Source organism: Mugil cephalus, chromosome 22, assembly GCF_022458985.1.
Source record: "Mugil cephalus isolate CIBA_MC_2020 chromosome 22, CIBA_Mcephalus_1.1, whole genome shotgun sequence".
Taxonomy (NCBI): Eukaryota; Metazoa; Chordata; class Actinopteri; order Mugiliformes; family Mugilidae; genus Mugil; species Mugil cephalus.
In genome coordinates, this window is record NC_061791.1 from 14,785,910 (window position 1) to 14,807,156 (window position 21,247).

The 21,247-nt window shown below is 41.2% G+C and overlaps 1 protein-coding gene across 1 annotated transcript in view; it reads left to right on the forward strand.

Annotated features, from left to right (window-relative positions):
- The window catches only part of LOC124999778 (synapsin-3-like), a 111,392-nt gene that overhangs the window by 13,468 nt on the left and 76,677 nt on the right, over positions 1 to 21,247 (forward strand). Inside the window, exon 3 of the mRNA XM_047574809.1 lies at positions 11,135 to 11,192. Coding sequence (XP_047430765.1) covers positions 11,135 to 11,192 — 58 coding nt within the window. The remainder of the gene's footprint in view (positions 1 to 11,134; positions 11,193 to 21,247) is intronic.

Here is a 21,247-nt window from a genome sequence, read left to right on the forward strand (position 1 = left end):
GTTTACAGCCTGGTACAAAAAAAATGGTTTTGGTCTCAATGGTTTACTTCACTATTCATGACAACTGTATGGGGGGTGACATTTTTTGTAACTCATTTGTTTATTTTCTATTAAGGTTTAAAATTCTGCATGATTAAGCGGAGAGTTGGGTGGGCGGGTTTCAACATCCAACACAACCGCTATGTCCATACATGGAATATCCACGTGTGGGCGGAGTAAAGCCCATTCAACATGGCGACCGTGGGCTCCGCCCACTTTGGGCTTCATTTTCGAGGCTCAGAATCCAATCTGTGACATCAAAATGAGTTTGTCCATAGTGTATGCAGGCAATGGAATTAACTGCACAATTGAGGAGCAGTTCCACCACCCACCTTTATACAGTATATAGTCCACATAGCGACTGTCTGGTACAGCTGAATCCAAAACGACTTTGGTAGATAGGGACAGGCCCCATCGAGTCTAGAAGACAAAGTAAATGTAGTTGTCAGGTGGCTGGAGGAGACCTCTGATGAAAACTTTAGGGATGACCAAGGAGAGGTGGAGATGGGAAATAGGAGAGTTGCACAATGTGACACATTGACTTTAAGCATTAAATTTGAAGCACAGGGATGTGGGGATGATTGACTGGGAAGAGGTGGGCGAATAGTTCATTGAATGACAGTAGTGATGTAGAAATTGACATTGTTGTCTAAGATTCATGTCTAAATGTTCCCTTGCTGCCTAATGTATCCCACCCACTGACAGGTGACGTAATAATGACAGAATCAACGTTATTTACTTCACATGTCTGCGGCCACAGTGTTATGGCTGATAATATGTTGTATAGTAAAATATCAGCAATCTTCTCTTCAAAATCTGCTTCAGAAACGGCTTTTTGGTCTCAGAAAGCTAATTCGAATTATTTTCACCTGCTGTCTTCTGAATCTGAAACGTTGAGTGGGTTCAGTGTTGAAAGGAGTGAAAACATCTTATTGTTTGTGATCAACTTGGACGTCCTTGGCTTGAGCAGGCTTGTAACATAGCTGCAAGAGCTTGTGATGGAAAATAAAAAATTGTCATGGTAACAAGGAGAAAGTCATTTTCTGGGTTGATGACAGAAAAGTAAATGAGTTTTAATCTGAAGCGATGGGTTCGTCTGTTTGGCTCATACAGTACACACATGTTAGAGGTTGTTATTGGCCGCCTTTTGCTCCACTGTGGAGGGATTGATTTCCCAGAGCTGCAGTCAAGACAGACAGTGGCAAGTTTATCATGTTTGTCTTACCGAATCAATAAACCGCTCTTCCATTTTATGAATTGTTATTCTGTTGCCTGACATTTGCTGGCACATCGACCTCAGCCTTTGCCGTCATTAGCCGTTTCCAGCCCTTTGAATTTATCTCTCGATTTAGCGGGGATCATTATGTACAGAAGCCTCCTCTGACGGGAGATCAGGTCGGGGTCTAAATATGATCACTAAATTAAAGCGCCCCCGCTGACAGCCGTGTCAGAAGAGCCAAGATCGCTCTCAATTTTTCTGAAAAAGCTCGGAGGCCTCTTTTCTATAATCCGGCTGGCTTGAATCCCAGAAGGACCCGGTTCTCTTCGCACCCTAGTGTTTCTGAAATGAGTCGCCGGGGGATCATCCACCCTCCGAGGAATCCAGGATCATTCAACCTCTCTGAAGCAGCCTCCTCGCCCTCAAGAGAACAGCAGGGGGGTTAATTCAACTAAGCAAACCCAGTTACTCAAATAAACAGAGGATAATGGAGGTTTGACGAGTTGTCGGTTGGTTCATTTGTTGGCCAAGAGGGACCTCTTTTTAGAGCAGAACGCATCCAAAGAAAGGAAACAGAAGGTTATAATGAAACTTTCATCACGCATAAATAGTCCATAAACAGTTGCCAGATCTAATAAAGAAGACAATACAATTCCTCCTCTGCTCTTTTTTCTTTTTTCTTGCTCTTTTCTTAACTCTAGGTATTTCATCGCCTCGCTCATTAGAAGTGGGTGTGTTGGTGTGGTTTTCTGTTTGCAGTTAATTAAGATAAAGCTCCGAGCCAGCGCGCTGATACGATATTCTGGTCCATGCCTCAAATTGTGACTCGGAGCAATATTTCTCCAATAATGGACTTCAGCTGAGCGTCCCTTTAGAACAGACGCACTACCTTGAAATGTCATGTCTTGCATTGACTGACTGAGCTGTGAATCAGTCTTTCGGCCGCTCGGTCCTGTAATCTCTTTCCCAGATCATTTCATGTGCTCCTTAATTGACCGTGCACGTCATCGGACTCAGTTTATTGTATATTTTGGATAAACTGTATCTCTGTGTGGGTCCCATAGAAATATCAATTCCATTGCGAACTGGCTGGGGGAGTTGGAATATGCTGGAGTATTCGTCATAGTAAAGTTCCTGCCCAGTAAAGCCCTGTGCCTAGCAGTATTTTGAAAAGTAAGGAAAAGTAATTTTTGTGTGTTTAGCACATTTACAATAATACAACCTGATGCAACATCCCTGTAACCAATCTTGCCTTTGTCAGTTGTTTTCGGATTTTATGACGGAAGTTCATAGTTTGTGGTGTTGGGTTAGGGTTAGGGTTAGGGTTACCTGATACCATTGTACTGTGACTTATTAGGATTATTATCGCCAATATTGTTTGGTCGTCATTCCCAAATTCCATAAACATATACCCCGTATAATGGAGTTAGACCATAGAAGCCTGAGTTTACAGTGTGTACTTCAGGTGCAAGCAGGATTTTCTGACCTTGATTTGCTCCGTAGGCTACTACCCACTTGTGACTTAGAAGCTTGAAGCAACTTCAGACTCTTCTCACTGTTTGTTTCAGTTACAGTTTTTTTTTTTATAAAGGCATAGTTCACAAGGATAGGTATGTCTGTGGGCTGGAAAAGGTTTTCTGTAATTAAGTAGCAAGTCTTTGAATTACTGTGTGGGAGGTGCCACTATCTAACAGATCATTTTGTAAAAATAAAAATAAATAAAATAAAAAATAAAAATACAATTTCAGTTGGAGATGAGAAGATCTATAAAGGTGCTCAAAGAAATATTAAAATGTGACTCTGTCTTCTCACCACGATGTTAAAAACTCTAACTCAAAGGAATACTAGATACATTATAATATATTTTATCGTATAAAATAATATTTATGGCTGTTGTTCCTACAGTGTGTAATATTATACTAACTCATGTATCACAGAATCCTCTGACTCCGAGAACTGCCATAGCCCTACTGTTATAACCTCTAAAAACATTAAAAAAATAAAATAAATAAATAAATTGTAAATTACAGGAGGTAAAATTTGATGAAGTGTCACCCTGTTTAATTGTTCCACTGTTGGCCACAGGGGGGCACTGTATATATTCCCTCAGAGAGTTGTATTCTTCATTCCTTCCCATGCGTTGACGTTCCTCTGTAGAAATGAAGAGCTCTGACCAGCAGATGGTGATATCAGATAGAATTTGAATTAATTTTGAGCACAACGCAGAAAGAGGCCTCCTATCTCCCTCTCAATTTCAGTCATTTGCAGTCGTCCTGCGGGTTTTCTGGAGATGAAAGTCACATCTTCGCTGTTTAGGAGGAGTAACTTAAAAAGTAATAATGAATCAATGTCCAAATCAAAGTTTCTCTTCCAAACCTTCAGGGAGGTTGAGTGAGTCGAGGGGAGGGAGGTGTTGGGAGACATGTGACGCTAAGAAGGGAAAGTTGAAATTTAGTTTGGATCATTTTCCGCCCTCTCAACTCTAAATTCAGTAACACGGTAATCCAGTGAGGTGACAGCTCAATCAGCATGTTTTTATGGTGCCAGTTTGTCAGAATGTAATCAAATATAGGGGAACTTTTTGTAAGACAGTTAGTCTTAAAGGAACCCTTCCTTACAGTGGAGATGGATTCAGTCATATGTCTAAAGTTATTGTCTAAAGCTTAACTTTTAAGATTCATGAATGGAATAAAGGATGAATGCTTTAAAGCACTTTTATATGCCCTATAGTGCAATATAAAAAAAAAAATCCTTTGTGGGGTAGCACCTTGTTCCATGGCCGTGCCATAAACTGAGACTATAGTTGCAGAGGCTCAGTTCATACCCTCTCTCACACTATAATTTCTACTTTCTCTTCACTGGCACTGTCAAATAAAGGCAGCAGCAGATGCACTTTACTCCGTTTTACCGCCGCACTCACTCTCTCAGTTGTGGTTCATTAGTAAGATAGCACTGAAAGATGCCTGAGCGTCTGCCGGCGTTAAAGAGCACAGCACTGAGGTCACTACTCTAAACGTTTACCTCAAGATGATTTTTAAATAGTTCCAAAAGTTCCCGGACTGCTCATTTGATTGTTGCGTATAAAATTTATTGAGCCTCAAAGGCCACTTCAAAGGGTTCAGGTAGAGAATGAAGCAGCATTTGAGCAGTTAATGCTCAACTCCCAGACTCATAAAAAAGCCAAATATTTGGCTGCTGCTTTGGAAACGTGTCTGTGACACGGTGTTCTTTTAGGACATCGTGAAAACCTGCTTTTGGGCAATTTAGTCCAGCTACTGCCGCTCAGTTATAAATATTAGGAAAGAGGTGTCCTGCGTGCTGCCTGGATGTTGAAATCTCTCTGCCGTGTTGCTCAAATGACAAACTTTAGATAAGTTTCAAATTGCACTGGCCACATATCTGATTTGGTTTATGGCTCTAGCAGTAACTCCAGATGTACTCTTGTTTTTATTTTTTCAAGCCGCATGAGTTCAGGAGTCGTCCAGCAGTCACTCTCTAAACAGATGCATTGTGTTTTTCATGCATTTCCATAAATCAACATTGATCGTATCTTATCTGCGGTCACCAGTTTAGCTGTGACTGCAGCAGCCAACAGAACTGTTTTATCTGGAGGGAAACCTGTGAGAGCTTAAGCTGCAGTACTACTGTGCCCTGTGTCATTGGCAGATGTCCACTAGATATGTAATCACAGAAAACTGTAACCATCCACCACCTATTCTCTCTCAGCATGACTGAATAGCATCAAGCAGTAATGGTTTTTGACCAGACTGTACTCATCCCCTAATGAAAACACTTAGACAGTCTATCAGCATTTTATAATCAGTGATTATGTTACTACGTATTAAATGAAAGTTATTTCTCGTACTGAAACACTGGAAATAATAACCCAACTGCTTGGGCTTTTCTTGGGCATTTTGGTGTCTTTCAGCTCACAGTACGGTTTTTGTTAAAACCAAAACGAGGAGCTGAAACAGCCGTTTCTGTGAGGTCACAGGACAGCCCAGTAAAAACCAACAAACCGCTTCATTGCAACCTCAACAAGTAGAACACTGCACTAAAACACTTTTGAACACTGCATTACATTTAGCAGCTGGAGAGCCCGACCGTTTCCTCTGAAGTTGTCCAATAAACAGGAATATCAAAATTAGACATGCATCAGTCAGGTGGACACAAATGAAACGCCATATGAACCTAATGTAGGTTTTGAAGGCATCAAGTAATGTGGCTGAAGCTCAAATGCTAGAGCCATTGTTTGGTTTGTCTGTACTGAGCCAAATGGCCCATTGCTGGTTAACAAAAATATAATTCATAGATTACACAGTAATGGCAGTACTATTATTATTATATTTAGTGCTATCAAACGAAATTTTAATCAGATTAATCACAGTTGTAGATTAATTTCGATTAATCACGATTAAATATAATTAGTTTTTAATCTATATTTATTTTGCAGGAGCACAGAAAGAGGAAAAAACTTTTTCTGCATCAATGTGACCGTGTTCCTCGTCTTTCAGTCAGCTACTAAGACAATCTAATAACTAACTCATTGATAGTACTGTGCTGACATATGCACGGACCATCTGTCGTTTCTACTTGCCAAAATTCTGACGATATTTCACCGAACACGAGTCATACAAATGTTTGTGTCTCAAAACCTCCTCAGTTAACCTTACAGATTCTTTATTGATCCAAAACAATCAATTTCAAAATCACGGAGATGGAGAAGCATCTGGAAATACTAAAGGAGCGGCGAAACGATTGTTCAGCATCTTCCAACTTCATTGGTTCGTTCTGCTGCGTGTCAATACTGGATTAACTGCCCATTTGCGCATGCGCGATAGTAACTCTGCTTGGACAAACTACAAGAAATGCATTAACAGAGACGTTCAGAGTCAATCTGTGCTGTAGATGCGTTACTTGCATTCGAATTTTTAATCAGATGAATTATGATGATGGAATAATCTGCATTAACGCGTTCATATTGATAGCTCTTATTATATTCAATTACTAGTCATAGAATGCAGCAAGTGTATCCTGCACACTAGATCTTAAAATAATGATAGAACATCACTGGAGTCATTTGTGAAAGGTTTCTTTTCTGTTTGTTGCCACCGGATACTTCAGCAGGATTCATTCATGAATGAATGAATCTCTGTTAACTAGTTTTCAAAGTGAACTTAGTTAATGTCCAACTGACAGAATAAGCAGCTTTTAATAGTTTAGTCTCTGTGGATCAAAGCCACAGAAACAGCGACAACCTGATAACTCATAAATAAAAAATTCCTATTAACCTCAGGTATGTTGCTTGCATGGACAAGTTTCAACCGTTCCATGAACTTTTTCTATTTTGCCGGACAGTTTCCTTATTGGCTTGTCCAGTCTTGCTGAATAGCCCTTACTATGAGAGCGTCCGTCCATCCATCCTTCGCTCCCTGGGGTTGTATTTCCTCCTGGGCATTCCAGCAGAGAGGCTGGGGTCTCTGGGGAAACCCTGTTCTGTCCTGACAGGCTTGGCCTCTAGCAATGACTGATGCACAATGGCAGTACACAGCACTGAGAGCATCACCGCAACCACCAACAATCCCTCCTTTTCTGCCTCCATGTCCCTCTCTCTCTCTTTCCCTCTCTTTCAGGCTACCATGTAAGACCATTTGCCAAGTAGCTGTCAGTCTGTTTGCTCTGTGTTCTGAATGATATGAGCTTCTGATTGCTCAATCCAGCCCTTCTCTGGCCAAGTGTTTGCTTCTTAATGTACGTGGTGGAGACCCATGAGGTCTGGAGGCCCTGATCCAAATGAAGAGGTTTTATTTTCACGTTATGTCCACAGACTTCTGATGTCACTGTTAATCGATGCTGTGCCTCATGAAAAAGGGCGAAAGTTCATAGCAGGCCAGTGCTACAAACGTATTGACGTCCCAGACATCTTGGTTCAGGTTTTGACAAAACCAAAAGTAATGGTGCTTGTTCTTCATGTGAAGTCAGCGGTTTCACATTACTTGTCGATACATGATTTAAAAAGACTGACAGCGCAGTGCACTAATACACACATTAATCCATCCCTACAAAACATATGTTCCCCTTTAAGTTTGGACTGTCCGTCTTTTAGCAATGGTATAGATAATTCTAATTTACTTAATTTTGGTTGTTACCAACAGCATTGTTTCAATGACCGATTGAGCCTTAAACCTTGGTATGCTTAATATTAATAGTTTTTTTTTTGTTGTTGTTGTTTTTTTTTTTGTTAATCTAACAGACCTTTAGTGATGTACAGTAAACACATGCTCTTCAGGGACACGTTCTGAAACAACCGCTGTTATCCCGGGACAGACTGGACTTATTATCTGACCTAGATTGTTTCAAGCACCGTGAGCTGTTGATGTACGGGTCTTCCCCAGATCCTTCCTTATTCTTACAACTAAACCAATCGGAGGACATGAAGAGTTGAACATAGTGACAAAAACAAAAACGTTAATCCTGCAGCTTTTAAAAGTTTAGTTTGTACCATTAGTTAATTGCTTTGGTTTTCAGTCCACAGTTTTCTTGTTGTGGTTCACTCCCACCACTCTGATGATTATTTGCCACAGGGATGAATGAAGAGTGGAGACTGGATATGTATGATATACGAAAGATAATTAAAGATAGTAGGGTTAACCCTAACCCTAATCCTAATCCTAACCCTAACATGTTTCTGCTGCCACCAAGTGGCCAAGATAATCTCATATTGAAGGATTTAAGAAATGCCAACATTTTCCTTATTTCTTGGAAACCTTGAGTCATACATAACAGAAAAATCAGTTAAACCAACAAAAATCCGATACCCATGTAAAAATATGTAGTCATTATAGAAAATCTCCTTTGTAAACACAGCAGTATTAGCATAACATTAGATTTGTTGAAGTGGATACAAATAGTAGTAGAAGAAAACCCCTGGAGGGACAATTGGTTGTGTCCATATACATGACTCATACGCTTCCTATTAGTGATATACAAAAGGAGTAACATTCTCATGGTAAAATGAGGAAGGAATTCAGCTCCATGGTGTTTATATAGTGGGTGTGTGCACTGTGGAGAGATGGAAAGCCCAGACCTCTTTGCAGAACTGAATGTTTACACATGTAACACATGTAAAATGCTTGTTCAAACTGGACAGCCTGTAACGGCCTGTAAATTAAATTGATCGCTCACGGTGATGACATGCTTTGCAATACCTTGAAATGCATACCAGTCATTTTTAGGCGGTGAGCCTGCGGGTCCGACCTCATGCTCCGAGGCGGTGGTGGTCCCAAGTAAAAGGGGGCAATGCCTGTCTAGTATGTAGGTCAGTGATGAAGATTCACGGCTTCCAAAATTACAGAGAATGAGACCGAAACTTTCAAGTCCAACAGCTGGTAGATGTTAAGAACTAGATCTTCCTCCGCGAGCGTAATGAGCGTTAATGAACGGACTTGAAAGGACAGATGTGGGCAGATGAAAAACAAAGGAGACAGACATGGGGAGGACAGGCAGGGGAGGAGAGAGGTGTATTTTGATGACAGATTCTGAGAAAAGCGTCGCAAAAGGGAAACGTGTTTCAGTGTGAGTACGTTTAAAGGCTCAAACTCCCTCGCTGCTTGTCCCAGTAACCGAAGGGCCCCAGCACATAGCCTAGATCCTCAGCTACTCACAGCTCCAGCCTTAAGCTCCGGACAGATTGTTAACTGTCCCATGCTGTTTGGAGTGAGCGGTCAGCGCTGAGAGCACTGGGGCATGGCTATAAAGACACAACAATAAAACAGACACAAACGAGCTCATGCAAGTAAAACAACAGCAAAAAAATTATATATTATATGTTTAATAGCCTGGAGCTCAGAATGGATAGCAGTGGTATTATGTCTGTCTTCAGGATACCAACAGATGTGATTTTGAAAAAACCTTCAGAGGGGAAAGACTGACGGAAAAAGTAGGCAGCACCTGCTATCAAAGAATCTAGCAGATTTACTTCTAAACTCCTGGCTTCCAATTTAAAAATCGGAAGATGCAACTGCAGCAGTACATTACTCAAACCCCTTTCGGGCAGGTATTTCAAGTGTCTTTCAAGAGTCATCTTGATAACACCCCAAAAGACCAAACTCCTTTCTAAATGAATGGGGAAGTACCTACAAATTACATTTCAATTGTTGCTCGGACAAAAACTTGCATGAATCATTGTTAAAAAGTTTGGTAACTTTGCCCTATGAAGTTATAAAAACCGTAATGACCATTACGTCTTTCCCAAGCCAATCCCATAGTAAATCATATTATGGACACAGTAGGCCAAGAAAAACAGTAAGTACACTCAGTGCAACAACATGACTGATGAAGGGGAGGCAGGGTATGTGGTGTTACACACTTTTCACATAGATTTCAGTTCAGAATTTCTTTGAATATTTTGTCTCGTTCTTAGATGTTCCGGTTCAGGGATTTGTAAATCCATTATTCTATCCTGTGATCCTCTATCCCTTTGTCAGCGTGGACCCCGACTGATCACATTATCCTTGCCCGATCTTTAAGTCGAAAACAACAGCTTGTTCTTATTAACAAACTGCGTGAGTTGTTTAATCAGAGCAATGCAGTGGTGCCAAACCTGCATTTGATTTCTAGCACATAGCAGCATAAAGTTACCAACTGAGCCAATGAATATATTTCAGACATGCTATGGGAAGGCAACATTGCTCTGATTTTCTTTTGAATTCCTTTCACTGTTCATTTTCCTTTTGATATTTGCAGATGGCCAATAAATTAGAACCTTCAAACATTACCATACTTACCCACTAAACTAAAATTGTGCACATTATAGCCAGAGTCATCTATAAATTACCATTGCTGGCTGTGAGCATGTTGCCATTTGGATCTTAGTATATACCATGACATAATCCTGTGTCAAACCTTGTCTTGTTCAGTGTCTGAGAAGAAACCAAGAAGATATATATATATATAAAAGAAAAAAAATCAACAACAAGTTATGGGAAATTGAATGACTTTGGTTTAAACCTAGCCCTGGTGGCCTAGCGTGGTAACATAAGTAAACAATGAATAAACAAGTTTAATTGTGTGGTGTGCACTTCAGTGGTCCAAGACAAAATGTAACAGTGTCACTGGTTTCTATGTATACAATCTGCATCCTTAAATAGCAGAGGGAATCCACATGTGGAACCTGGTTTGTGTAAATACTGCACGTCTAATGGTCAGGGAGATAACGCTTCCAGTAACTGGAACTTCTTCATCTCAGACTTCAAGAACGCAGATGCATCTGTGTTGAATGACTTCTTTACTCTTTTCATCTCATGATCAGATGGAGAGCAGTGTAGGGGTTTATTAAATGGATGGCAGGATCTGTTGGATTAAAAGTAGCATAGGTGGTTTAGGTTCACCTTGAAAACAAACACAGTAAAAAAAGTTAGACTTAAGCACTAACTTTCCACCAATCAGTGAGATCTTTTTATTCGGAGCACCTCCTTTCATTGGCTAGTCTTTGCCAAGGGATTCTGTTTACTTGAAGCCCCGCAAGGTCAGTTTCTGCAATCATGGAAAATGTGAGTCATTATTTTGCCTACTTGCAAGGTATTTTGGAAGGTCTGTTGAAATTTCAGCTCTCCTTCAATCAAATAAACAAAAAGATATTTTAGGGTTGTTTTGACTGTTAGGAGTGTTTGCAGCGTATACTCTGTAGTGTAGGAGGAATCCACATGTTGAAATGCACATATGACCTTAAGGCAAATCGGTCTGTCCAGTTTAGTCATTTATCCTCTCTGATTATCCTTTGATTTCCACTGGAGAAATACCATATGTGCGGAGTGTGTCTTAAATAAAACTGTACCGTGTCAGTTTCTTCACAGTTTGTCTCCTTTTTCCTTGCAGGGCGAAGTATTTCCGAGGGAAGAAACTGAATGGAGAGTACGAGATCCGAGTGGAGCAGGTATAGTATATTAAGTAAAGACTGAAGAATGAAGTCCAGTGAAATGTTCGTAATTTAAAAGCAACACATTTCCTTTTTTGTGTTGTGTATTCTGTTGACCTTACACTGATTCATATTGTAGGGAATATTCAAGTGCTGTTATCAGTGCACACGCTACCTTTGTTACATAGCTATGATCAAGCTAACTGACTGTTCTGCTCTTTGTTTTTTCTATGTTGGAGAGTGTGGTATCAGTTGTAGAGCATGCATATTTCCAAAAACTCCTAGAGGACTGGAGTGTTGCAAGTTTTAATTGCTTCCATCCTGATTAATTATATCAAAACCAGCTACATATGGTTTAATGCATAGGTTTTCAACAGGGGGCCACGGAGGGAGGTACTGCAGAGGGTTGCAAAATATTTAGTTGATTAGACATTTTATATATATATATTATTTCTACCCACAGTTTTCCAACATGGCCACTCTACTGTTGCACATGTTTAAAATGAAAAATTAATATGTGGACCTGTGTATTACTTGAATAGCTTAATACTGAATGCAAAATGATGATAATAATAATAATGTATATTTCTAAAAAGCACTAGGCTGAGTGTAATATAGAACACATATAGTAGGTAGGGGGTCCCTACTTAATCTTTCTAATCAGTTTGGGGTCCTTGGCCTAAAAAACCCCAGGCTTAATGAATATATTGCCATTACTGCCACTTGCACTTCACTTGACATATTTATTTAAACTTTTTAATTAAAAACTGTAGAACAAAAAGTGACTTTTTCCTTTATTATGTATGCTAAGCTAGGCTAACCCTTTCCGTCAGGTCTGATTGGTCAGCTACAATGGCCACCTCTCTAGAAGGAAAAGCTAGCTACTAGCTCAATGTGAATTAGTACACTCCCCAAAGTGCAGGATGAGTCATGAACCTTATTTATCATTTTCTCTAACATATCATAAAGAATATCTACAATTATTCCATTTTATTGATCCCATATGGGGAAATTTTTCTCTGCATTTGACTCACCCATTCATTCACACAGTAATGTGTACACTCGGATCTTGCTCAGGGTACCTCAGACATGGACGGGATGCAACCCCTTCTGTTAATCACTATTCTGTATGGCCCATACGGTGATTGAACCTGTGACCTTGGCGCCATTAGCACCATGCTCTGACCCACGGAGCTAACCGGCCTTCTTCGACCATAATTTTGATTTCCTGGGAACACTTGATCTCCTGATTCAGTTCCAGGTAGCAGCAAAGTCGTATGTTCCAACAAATGTTGGACTGTTCCTTGAAATAAGCTCAACTTAATTCGATGCAGTTGTGACAATATTTCATACAGTAAGCGCAGAATCATATTTATATGTCTAGACGTACAGTATTTACAGAGGGTCGATAGCATCTAATTTACTTCCAAAAAACTGTTCAGTCACACATGTGTAAGCCATTGTTGAGACGGAGGCAGACTTTGAAATGGAGCGGTGGCTTTTTACGAGAGAAGGAGAGTGGACCACAAAAAGCTGGACCGGTGATTTCATAGCCTGTTTTCTCAAGTCTCTACTGTTGTGGTCACATCCTCTTTCAGGGACATGGGCTGGAGCTGGAGCGAGTCAAAACATCTCCATGATGTATGATTTATTTTTTATTTGGTGTCGTAGATATTGAACCCCAATAAAAGACTTGGCAGAGTTAATTAGGCCCCTTAAGTCGATAGTGAGCCCCCCCTCCCCCCAGCGCCCCCAAAAGTTCAGCTGTAGCTTTGACTGACCTACTTAGATCTTGTTGGACCCTCCACTCTTTCCCAGAAGTCCTCTCCGTTGACGATAAAAAGTCAGTTGCTAATTGGCTTCAGCAGCCAGACTCTTCAGAGGCTGTTTGTGCGCCACACTGAGAGCCTTAGGATGATGGAAACCCGATCTCTGTGTGAAAAGTTAGCGACATGCTGAGATGAACCCTTTTAGGGTATGACAATAAAAGTGGAGAGGCCCGACGCACTTTCTCCTCCTCTCTTGAGTTGCGCTCTTGTTGGCTTTTAACGTCTTCACCCAGCAAACAGTTTGACATTGAATGATCTCTTTACAGCGGCCCACACCGATATTGAAACACAACACCGAGATTAAAGAAAAACAGAAAAGAATAACCTGAAAATACAGCTCTGGCAGTGGTGCCATTCAGCACTGTTTTTCTCATTCTCTCGTACTCTCAGCTATGTCTTACAGTCATTATGTGTGACTATATGAATGAGCGTTCGACTTGGCCAACTTATTCTAGTTGTCATCTGTCATCTTGATGCTGGGTAAGCTCTTTAAAGTGGTACTCACGAGCTCCAAACCATCATAACTCCTCTCTGGCTTGCTTGCTGCCATATAAGGTACCATCTTCAGACCACAGCATGTGATGTTGCAGTGGGGAGGCCTGATGCCAATCTGTATGAAAGAGAAGAAGTAGAGGGCTGCTTTGATTCTCAGAGATATCTCTCATTAGGGAGGTCCTGCCACCTCTCCAATTCCCAGCCTCGGCCCCCACAGCATGTTCTTGTGGCCGTTATCGTGGTTAATTCCCTCTTATTTACATGACCCACTTTGAAGTTACATTTGGTGGACGCCGGAGGTCCTCTGTCCTCTGTCCACCGAGTAGCTCTTTTTCTCTTTCTTTTTTTACCACTAAACAGATGCTTGTGGGTGCGCCGGTGGTGGTTTCTCTTTGCTCCTAAGTGACTAATAAAAACGGGCTTGAAGACGTTGCCTTTTCACAAAATCGTGACATATGTTTAGTAGAAGTTCCTGATGCTCAGGCTGCCAAAAACGTGAGAAGCCTTCCTCACATTTTGATCTGTATAGCAGTGCACCTTTTTGGATTCCAAATGAAAAAAAAAAAAAAAAAAAAAGAATGGACAGAAATGCAGACGGTGATTCCCCCCCAATTAATATGTAACTTCAGGGTCAAACACATGTCTGTAATACACTTAACATGTTTAGAGCTGGGAGTTGTATATTAATTCCTCTCACGCTGACAGTTAATCCCACCTGGGCTGAAAGTAGAGTTAATGTACAGTTACATCAGGTCAGTGCTCATAAAACACAAGCCTCTGACTCATCCAGAAACAGGATGGGGCAGCAAAAAAGAAATACTGTCATGTGTCCTCCTCTCCAATAAGAACCTCCAGGTTTCCTTACATTACTGTCATATTCCTAGTAAAACTTTATACGAGGCTAATAGCAGCTGTGTGAGGCTGTCCATACACCTGGGCAGGCGTGATAGCATTAGCATTGATAGCATTGTTTCTTTTCAAGAATTGAAGACAAATTGCTTAACAAACTGACAAAAACGGACAATCCTACATCTACTAGTTTGTTTGAAATCCTATAGGTTGGGTATCCAAGAGCTTGACAGTTGTGTAGTAATAAAGACGATTTAAACCTCATTATTTTCAACGGCTAGATTTCTTTTGTCTGTACCAGACTCTAGGGACGTGATTCACCATAATAATCACCAAATAAGTATTTGCATTGGTCGTCTGTGTAGGAGTGAAGAGGTTGCTTTAAGGGTTTTTGGGTTGTCTGGTACTGTAACCCTGAGAGTTTGTATTATTGTCTTACCAGCACTTATTGTATTGCCAAGGACCTTTTCCTCCTCTTTGGCTCCTTTGACTAACATAATGTGGGCATGATAAAACAGTAAGGGAGCTTTCACACCTACAGTAGGTCGTTCTTAAAACCACCAGCGTTTTTTTTCTTGGTGGGCCGGCATGATTACAGCAATCAGCTCCAGGAAAATTACCCGAGCTGCGTCTGAATTGAGAGTAGGTGTTAGCCTGATTATTCCTTGGAACAATGTATTTGTGTGTACACAACTTTGCCCACAGACTGATACAGTTGCCAGTCCGAGTAAACTTACTTGAAACATCTTTGGAAGAGTACACACCTGACATAGGTGTCTGGTGGAGCTCTGCCGCTCCAGTGTGCCTTCTCATCATATACACTGATCAGGCATAACATTAAAACCACTGACAGGAAAATTAAATAACATTGATTGACTTGTGAATTGTGATATTCTGCTGGGAAACTTTTGGCCCCGGGGTTTGTGTGGATCTTACTTAGACGTGTACCACCCACCTAGACCAGACCAGGCGCCCCCACCCCATAGCAATGACACTCATTGATGGCAGCAGGATGCAGCCTGACGCAGACACACACACAAAAACAATTTAGGAACAACTCAAAAAACATGAAGACCTGGCCTCCAAATTCACTAGATCCCAAACTGATCAAGTATCTGTGGAAGGATCCACAGAGGACACTCAGACGACCCGCGTCCATTCTCTGGTGAGTCCCAACAGTTTTGGAGGCACAAAGGAGACCTGTATTTGATACATATCCTAGATGATAGCCTAGATCATACACAGAACACAGATATAAGAACCACAGAACAACAATAAATGCCAATAACCACACTCGCAGCTGATCCTCTGTTTTCAGTTGTATTATTTTCTGAAAATTCTGACCAAACACATGGTATTGTGCATGTGTCAGAACTCTTTCTTGATGGCTTTAACCTTAGTTGCCATGTGAACACAACCCAAACCAATGTACCACACTACAATAATGTATAAATTGCTTTCTAAATAGGAATGAAGCTTTTTAAAATATATATATATATATATGTGTGTAGCTATTGCACTTTTTTCCCTCAACATCTGTAATTACATTGTAATTTTAACATTGCTAGTTAGACGTCTCAAAATGGGCTGCTAGAAGCTGAGCAGACTTGACCTTTAGACTTTAAATGTTGACCGCAGCTTCTGGCCTTAGCTTGTGTTATTTTCTTCATAGGACTTTCATCATGGAGGCTTATGTCATAGTAGGAGGCTGAAAATACTGAGTCAACTGATTTGTTATCTGAACACAGATGCCTGACACTTTACACTTGGAATCAGAGAATTGGTGCGTTCACTCAGGAGGTTGATGCATTCCACATATCTCTGGGGCTTAAGGGATTAGACGTCGCCTACAATGCCTTCTGTATGCCTTTGAAGTATCTTGACTGTTGGAGCCCAGTGGCAGTGCCAAGGGCCTCCTCAACTTACGTCCTCTGTACTGAAAGTTGTCACCACATGGCTGCAATGTCTCTTTGGCAAATTGAAAATGATGACAGCGTATTGTAAAAAATTTGAAAAATCTTCCCCAGCTGCAATAGATCTGCTCACAGACGTAATGACACCCAACAAAAGGCTGCCAGACGACCTGCTTGTTTACTACCCACAAGTCATAAACACCCCAATTTACACAATTGGACAAATTAAACTGAAATAAAGAGCTCCGTTGTTTGTAAAAGAACAAGGGCCAGTTCTGTAGGTTTGCCGGCCCATGTGTGGCTTGGGTCGTGTGGGACAACATCTGCACAGCAGGCGTATGACCTCAGCGTCGTCCACGCTCCTTTCTGCTGCGGTCATGGCAGCTCACAGGCTGTTGGCTGTACGTTATCCGTGCCCTTTTTTTGGCCGGTATGCGTCCATGACATAGGGCATCTGGGCATAGCTTGCTCCAGACAGATGAATTTGTTTTTTATTACTTGTTTGACTAATGGAGCTTCGCTGTTGCCTAATGTTGCTCGATCGCATTTAGCATCTGTCTTAAATTTCAGCATTTAGTGCCTCAACGGTTTATTTCACTGCTGTAGCTGGTAGCGATTAGAGACTTTTTTTTGTGGTGCATACGAGAGGTCCACTGAACTTCAGACCTCTCAATTGCATCAGTGTGCGATTCAGCTAAGCTTATCAAGAATTACACAGATATTCAGACGTAGACAACAAGACAGGGCCTGCCCTATCACATCACTGCAGCCTGTTCTCCCTTATCATGTTATATAATCCAGAATACCTCCACCAATTTAGCACGTGTCAAACAGTGTGGAACTAACGTATCAACTACTGTGTATTTATGTAACATTTTCTGTTCAAACCTCTACTTCATCCAGGCCTTTGTCGGTCAAGGTTGTTCCCATTGAAATTACTGGGTTAAGCTAATAATAGAATCACTGTTTGTTGGAAAAATATGTGTTTTCAAGTGCAAATTAAACACACAATAAGAGCCTGGGCTAGAACAATTTTATCAGTGCGAACAACCATCATTAGAACAAGGTCAGTATTGAAAGGAATAGAATAGAAGTTATTTATAGTTCACATTTCTGGGAACGTCTGTGTTATTACATGGCCTTCATTGGCTCCCTGAGCATATTGAAAAAAAATCATCCAGTACTTTTCTAAAAGTTGTGTTATGTTATGTTTTTAACTGATTTATGTATCTCCACATTATAATATATTTACACAGATATAAATCTGCCAAATATTGAATTATATAGTCAGCAATGCAGAGGAAAAAAATATTATTGCATGCAACTGGATAGTCCTATAACCATTCAAAGCAACAACCTTAACTGTCTGTCCTTTAAATTATTTTGCTGTCTTTTACAACCGACACAGTACCGAAATTTAAGGCTACTGCTTCTGGTACAACAGCCATTTTAGTGTGAAAATCAACTCAGCAGTGCTTAAATGTTGTGTATGACTAAGTTGCTGTTTTGTCCATCACCGCATAAAGGTTGTCCAAACTATTTGATTGGCGTGTAATGAATTCCAAATGGAGCGACTCCAGACCGAAATTCCCCTACAAACATTTTGTGGGCGGAGGAACGTGGAGTTGGCTTCCCGCACTTCTCACCGGCACGTCAACTTCCCGTTCACCTCCTTTGATTGCTTACTCTTCAGGGGTCACTTCACTTGCTTTGATTTGCTTTTTTGCTTTTATTGCTTGCATTTATTGCTTTAAATGACTGTGTAACTGCTTTCATTGTACAGTCCGGCTTTATCTAATGCCCTATAAGGGATTTCAGCTGCTTTCCGGGGCTATGGTTCAATCAAAGTCATGTTAACGGATGCCTGCTCTTTATGTGGACCTTTCAACAACAATTCCCAGTTCATCTTCAACTTTCCCACTGACAGTTCTGCACATTAACACAAACTTTGGCTGCATTCATGACTGAATGCAGCGGTTTATGCCTTTGTGGGACTAGATGCCGTAACCTATGTATGTAGTCTACGCTAGTGAGAGCCATTTATACTTTTGCGCTCATCAGTCTGACTCACTCTGTAAAAATGCCATCCGAACGCGATTCTTTTTTGCCAGTCAGGATAATTTTTGTTTCTACTTCCTTCTACTTCATTTTGTACTCCCTACTTCACATTCAGCGCCTGAACCGTTTGCCAAAAATCCATGCAAATCCTTGTACATTTGAACCTCCTCCATCAGTATTTCTTTGATGTGGTCCATCTTTATTAACCCTAATCAATCAGGTCAAATTTTTGGGAGATGGAAAAGGTGGGGGCAGCACAGTGGCGCCCTCCCAGCCAGAATATCAAGTCCGACTCGGGGCTTTCTGAGGCCTTTCTGGGGAGTTTTCTCCGGGTACTTCGGTTTCCTCTCACCCTCCAAAGACATGCTTGTTTGGTTAATTGGTGATTCTAATTTGACTATAGGTATGAGTGTGAATGGTTGTTTGTCTATGTGTTAGGCCTCTGATAGACTGGCAACCTGTCCAGGGTTTACCCCACCTTTCGCCTGATGACAACTGGGATAGGCTTCAGCAACCCATGTGACCCTAGTGAGAATAAGCAGTAGTACAAGATGAGATGAGAAACTGGAAATACTAAAGTGGAAATACGCTGCTACCAAATGGACCAATCCCAGCTCTTGTGGTGACACACAGTTACATATTCTGGAGAGGTGCATACAACAGCATAAACCACCTTTTAGACGCACATAGACACTTCCTCTGCTTTCACCTCATCCACTTCATACTTGACAGTTGAGCTCCTTTCAGCTTTGTCTTGCCAATCAATCTGATCACTAAACTGCCTTCAAGGCTAAAATCAAAATAGTTGTTGCCTTCAATTAACTTCAGCAGTTTACGATTGCAGCTACAACTCTTTTGCATGCTTCAACTGAACAAGATATGCATTTTTTTTAATTGTGTTGTTTTCACTTGCGGCTATAAGTGGAATAAAAACACTGTAGCCTTCCCTAGTAATCTTTGTCATTGCAATCATGGCAGTCATAGTTTTGGCCGTAGCTTGACCAGTCCTTTCAAGTTGTTTTTGCCAACGGACAGAGGATCCTGTTTACAGTTTGACTCTTGACTGAACAAAAGGCACCTTAACATCCTGAACCTTAGTCCACATCTAAAAATACTCACAGAAATTCCAGATGAGCTGCTGTCAAGTGCTGTTTACTGGACTGTCCACAGGTCCACATGACTTGGCAGGAAGGGCAGAGCTCACACAACACTGCAGGAATGAATGACACTTGCTTGTAAATTGCTCTTCCCTGTTTCCGATAGCGCCCTCGGCCAGAATCATGTTTGTCATGCATGAGATAGGCTATTGTCCTTTGTAGTAGAAGCTAGCATTTGCATATCAACAAATGCATGTGATGCTCATATTCTTTGACACAACACTAATTTGTTGCAGCTCCACTAAAGCTTTTCTATTAGCTGTTCTTGTGTGGTAGTATGAAATAAATGTGTTATACATTTGTAGTTACTGTGACAATGGCTGGCAAAAATGCAAACTCCAGGACCTCAAACCATTATGAAAACCAGCTCAGGAAGGAGGACTTGTTGAGTTCAGCAATAGCCTCAGATGAACTTAATTGTAGGCCTACTGTCTCCCAGAACTCTGTTCCTGCTAGTAGTTTGGCTGAAAACCATTCTCAATTCAGCCTGGATGGAGATCAACAGATGAGAAGAATCAGCGCTGGAAGCACTTGTCCCATGTATCACTTCCTGTTTTCCTTTCCCAGGGCAAGAGCTGCTCCAGGACAAGTGTCTGAATGTGTTAGCGTGATGGTAACCATGGTGCTGTGAAAAGCCTCCTGTCCTGGTTTCGGGGCCTAAGCCCTGCACCGGCCACTTCATCCATTACTGCCCAATGACAGGGGCTGTTAGCACTCCTCTTAGCCAAGACCAGCCAATCAGGGACGGCATGGAATGCTCAACTTTTGCCAGAATGTTGCCCACTCTCTGGCTTTATCTGGCCGCAGCAAAAGTCATCATAGGCCCCTGTGTTTGGGATGGGATTTGCTTGGAAGGGGAGGTGATGTGTACATGTGTCTTGCAGTCTTTGTGCATTTGGGTGTGTTATGCTTTTAGAAGTCCTTTTTGGCAAGGCGTGCGGTGCTGAGCACACAGATGTTTCTTTCAGAGGTATCAGTAGAGAAGAGCTGAGGAAAGGATTGGAGCCAAGTGCATGTCCTTGAGGCACACTGAGCGTGAGTGGCGCCTCGTAGTCCATTAAATAAGATTATGGCATTTACTCGCCCCTGCTCTTCCTCTGAGAGAGCAAAACAATAAATAAAAGAAGTGGGTGTTTTTTTTTCTTCTTTCTTCATTGGCACATTCTTTTCAAAGCCGACTCACTCCCCCAAGAGTTTACATGGGCCACAGCAATGAATGAAAGGGAAATTTATCTCAGATAGAATATTGCTGATAATATTCCCTTTCTGTGTAGATGAAAGCCAATGTAAAGCAGGCTTAAAAGTCTCGAGCGACGGTTGCAGCATGAAAATATGGAACTAGCTATTGATTTGACTAACTATGCAAATTGGAAAGAGTTCGGTTGAGAGGAGGGTCAGTAGGAGGATTTGCTTCAATCTCCATCGATGCTGGCGTTTCTCCAGGGTTAGGGTTTGGATTAGGGTTAGGGTAAAGCTTAGACTCTGACTCAAACCAGAGTCCAGTTCAATAATAATCAAGTTCAAAATACATTTAAAGCCAAAGGGAATGCCACTGGTTTTCCAGTTATTCAGTTGTAAACCAAATCAGGGGACCCGATTTTAATTTTGACCTGATGGCAGCATTAGATAAAAAGTGAAGGCATCTCTTAAGGCGTAAAAGCTAATCTTTGAATTTTTTCAGATTTCACCACCTAAAGAATAGAAAGAATGGGCATTCATTTTCACGGAGCTCACTTTCACATTAACACATCCGGCAGAGACAGAAATACATT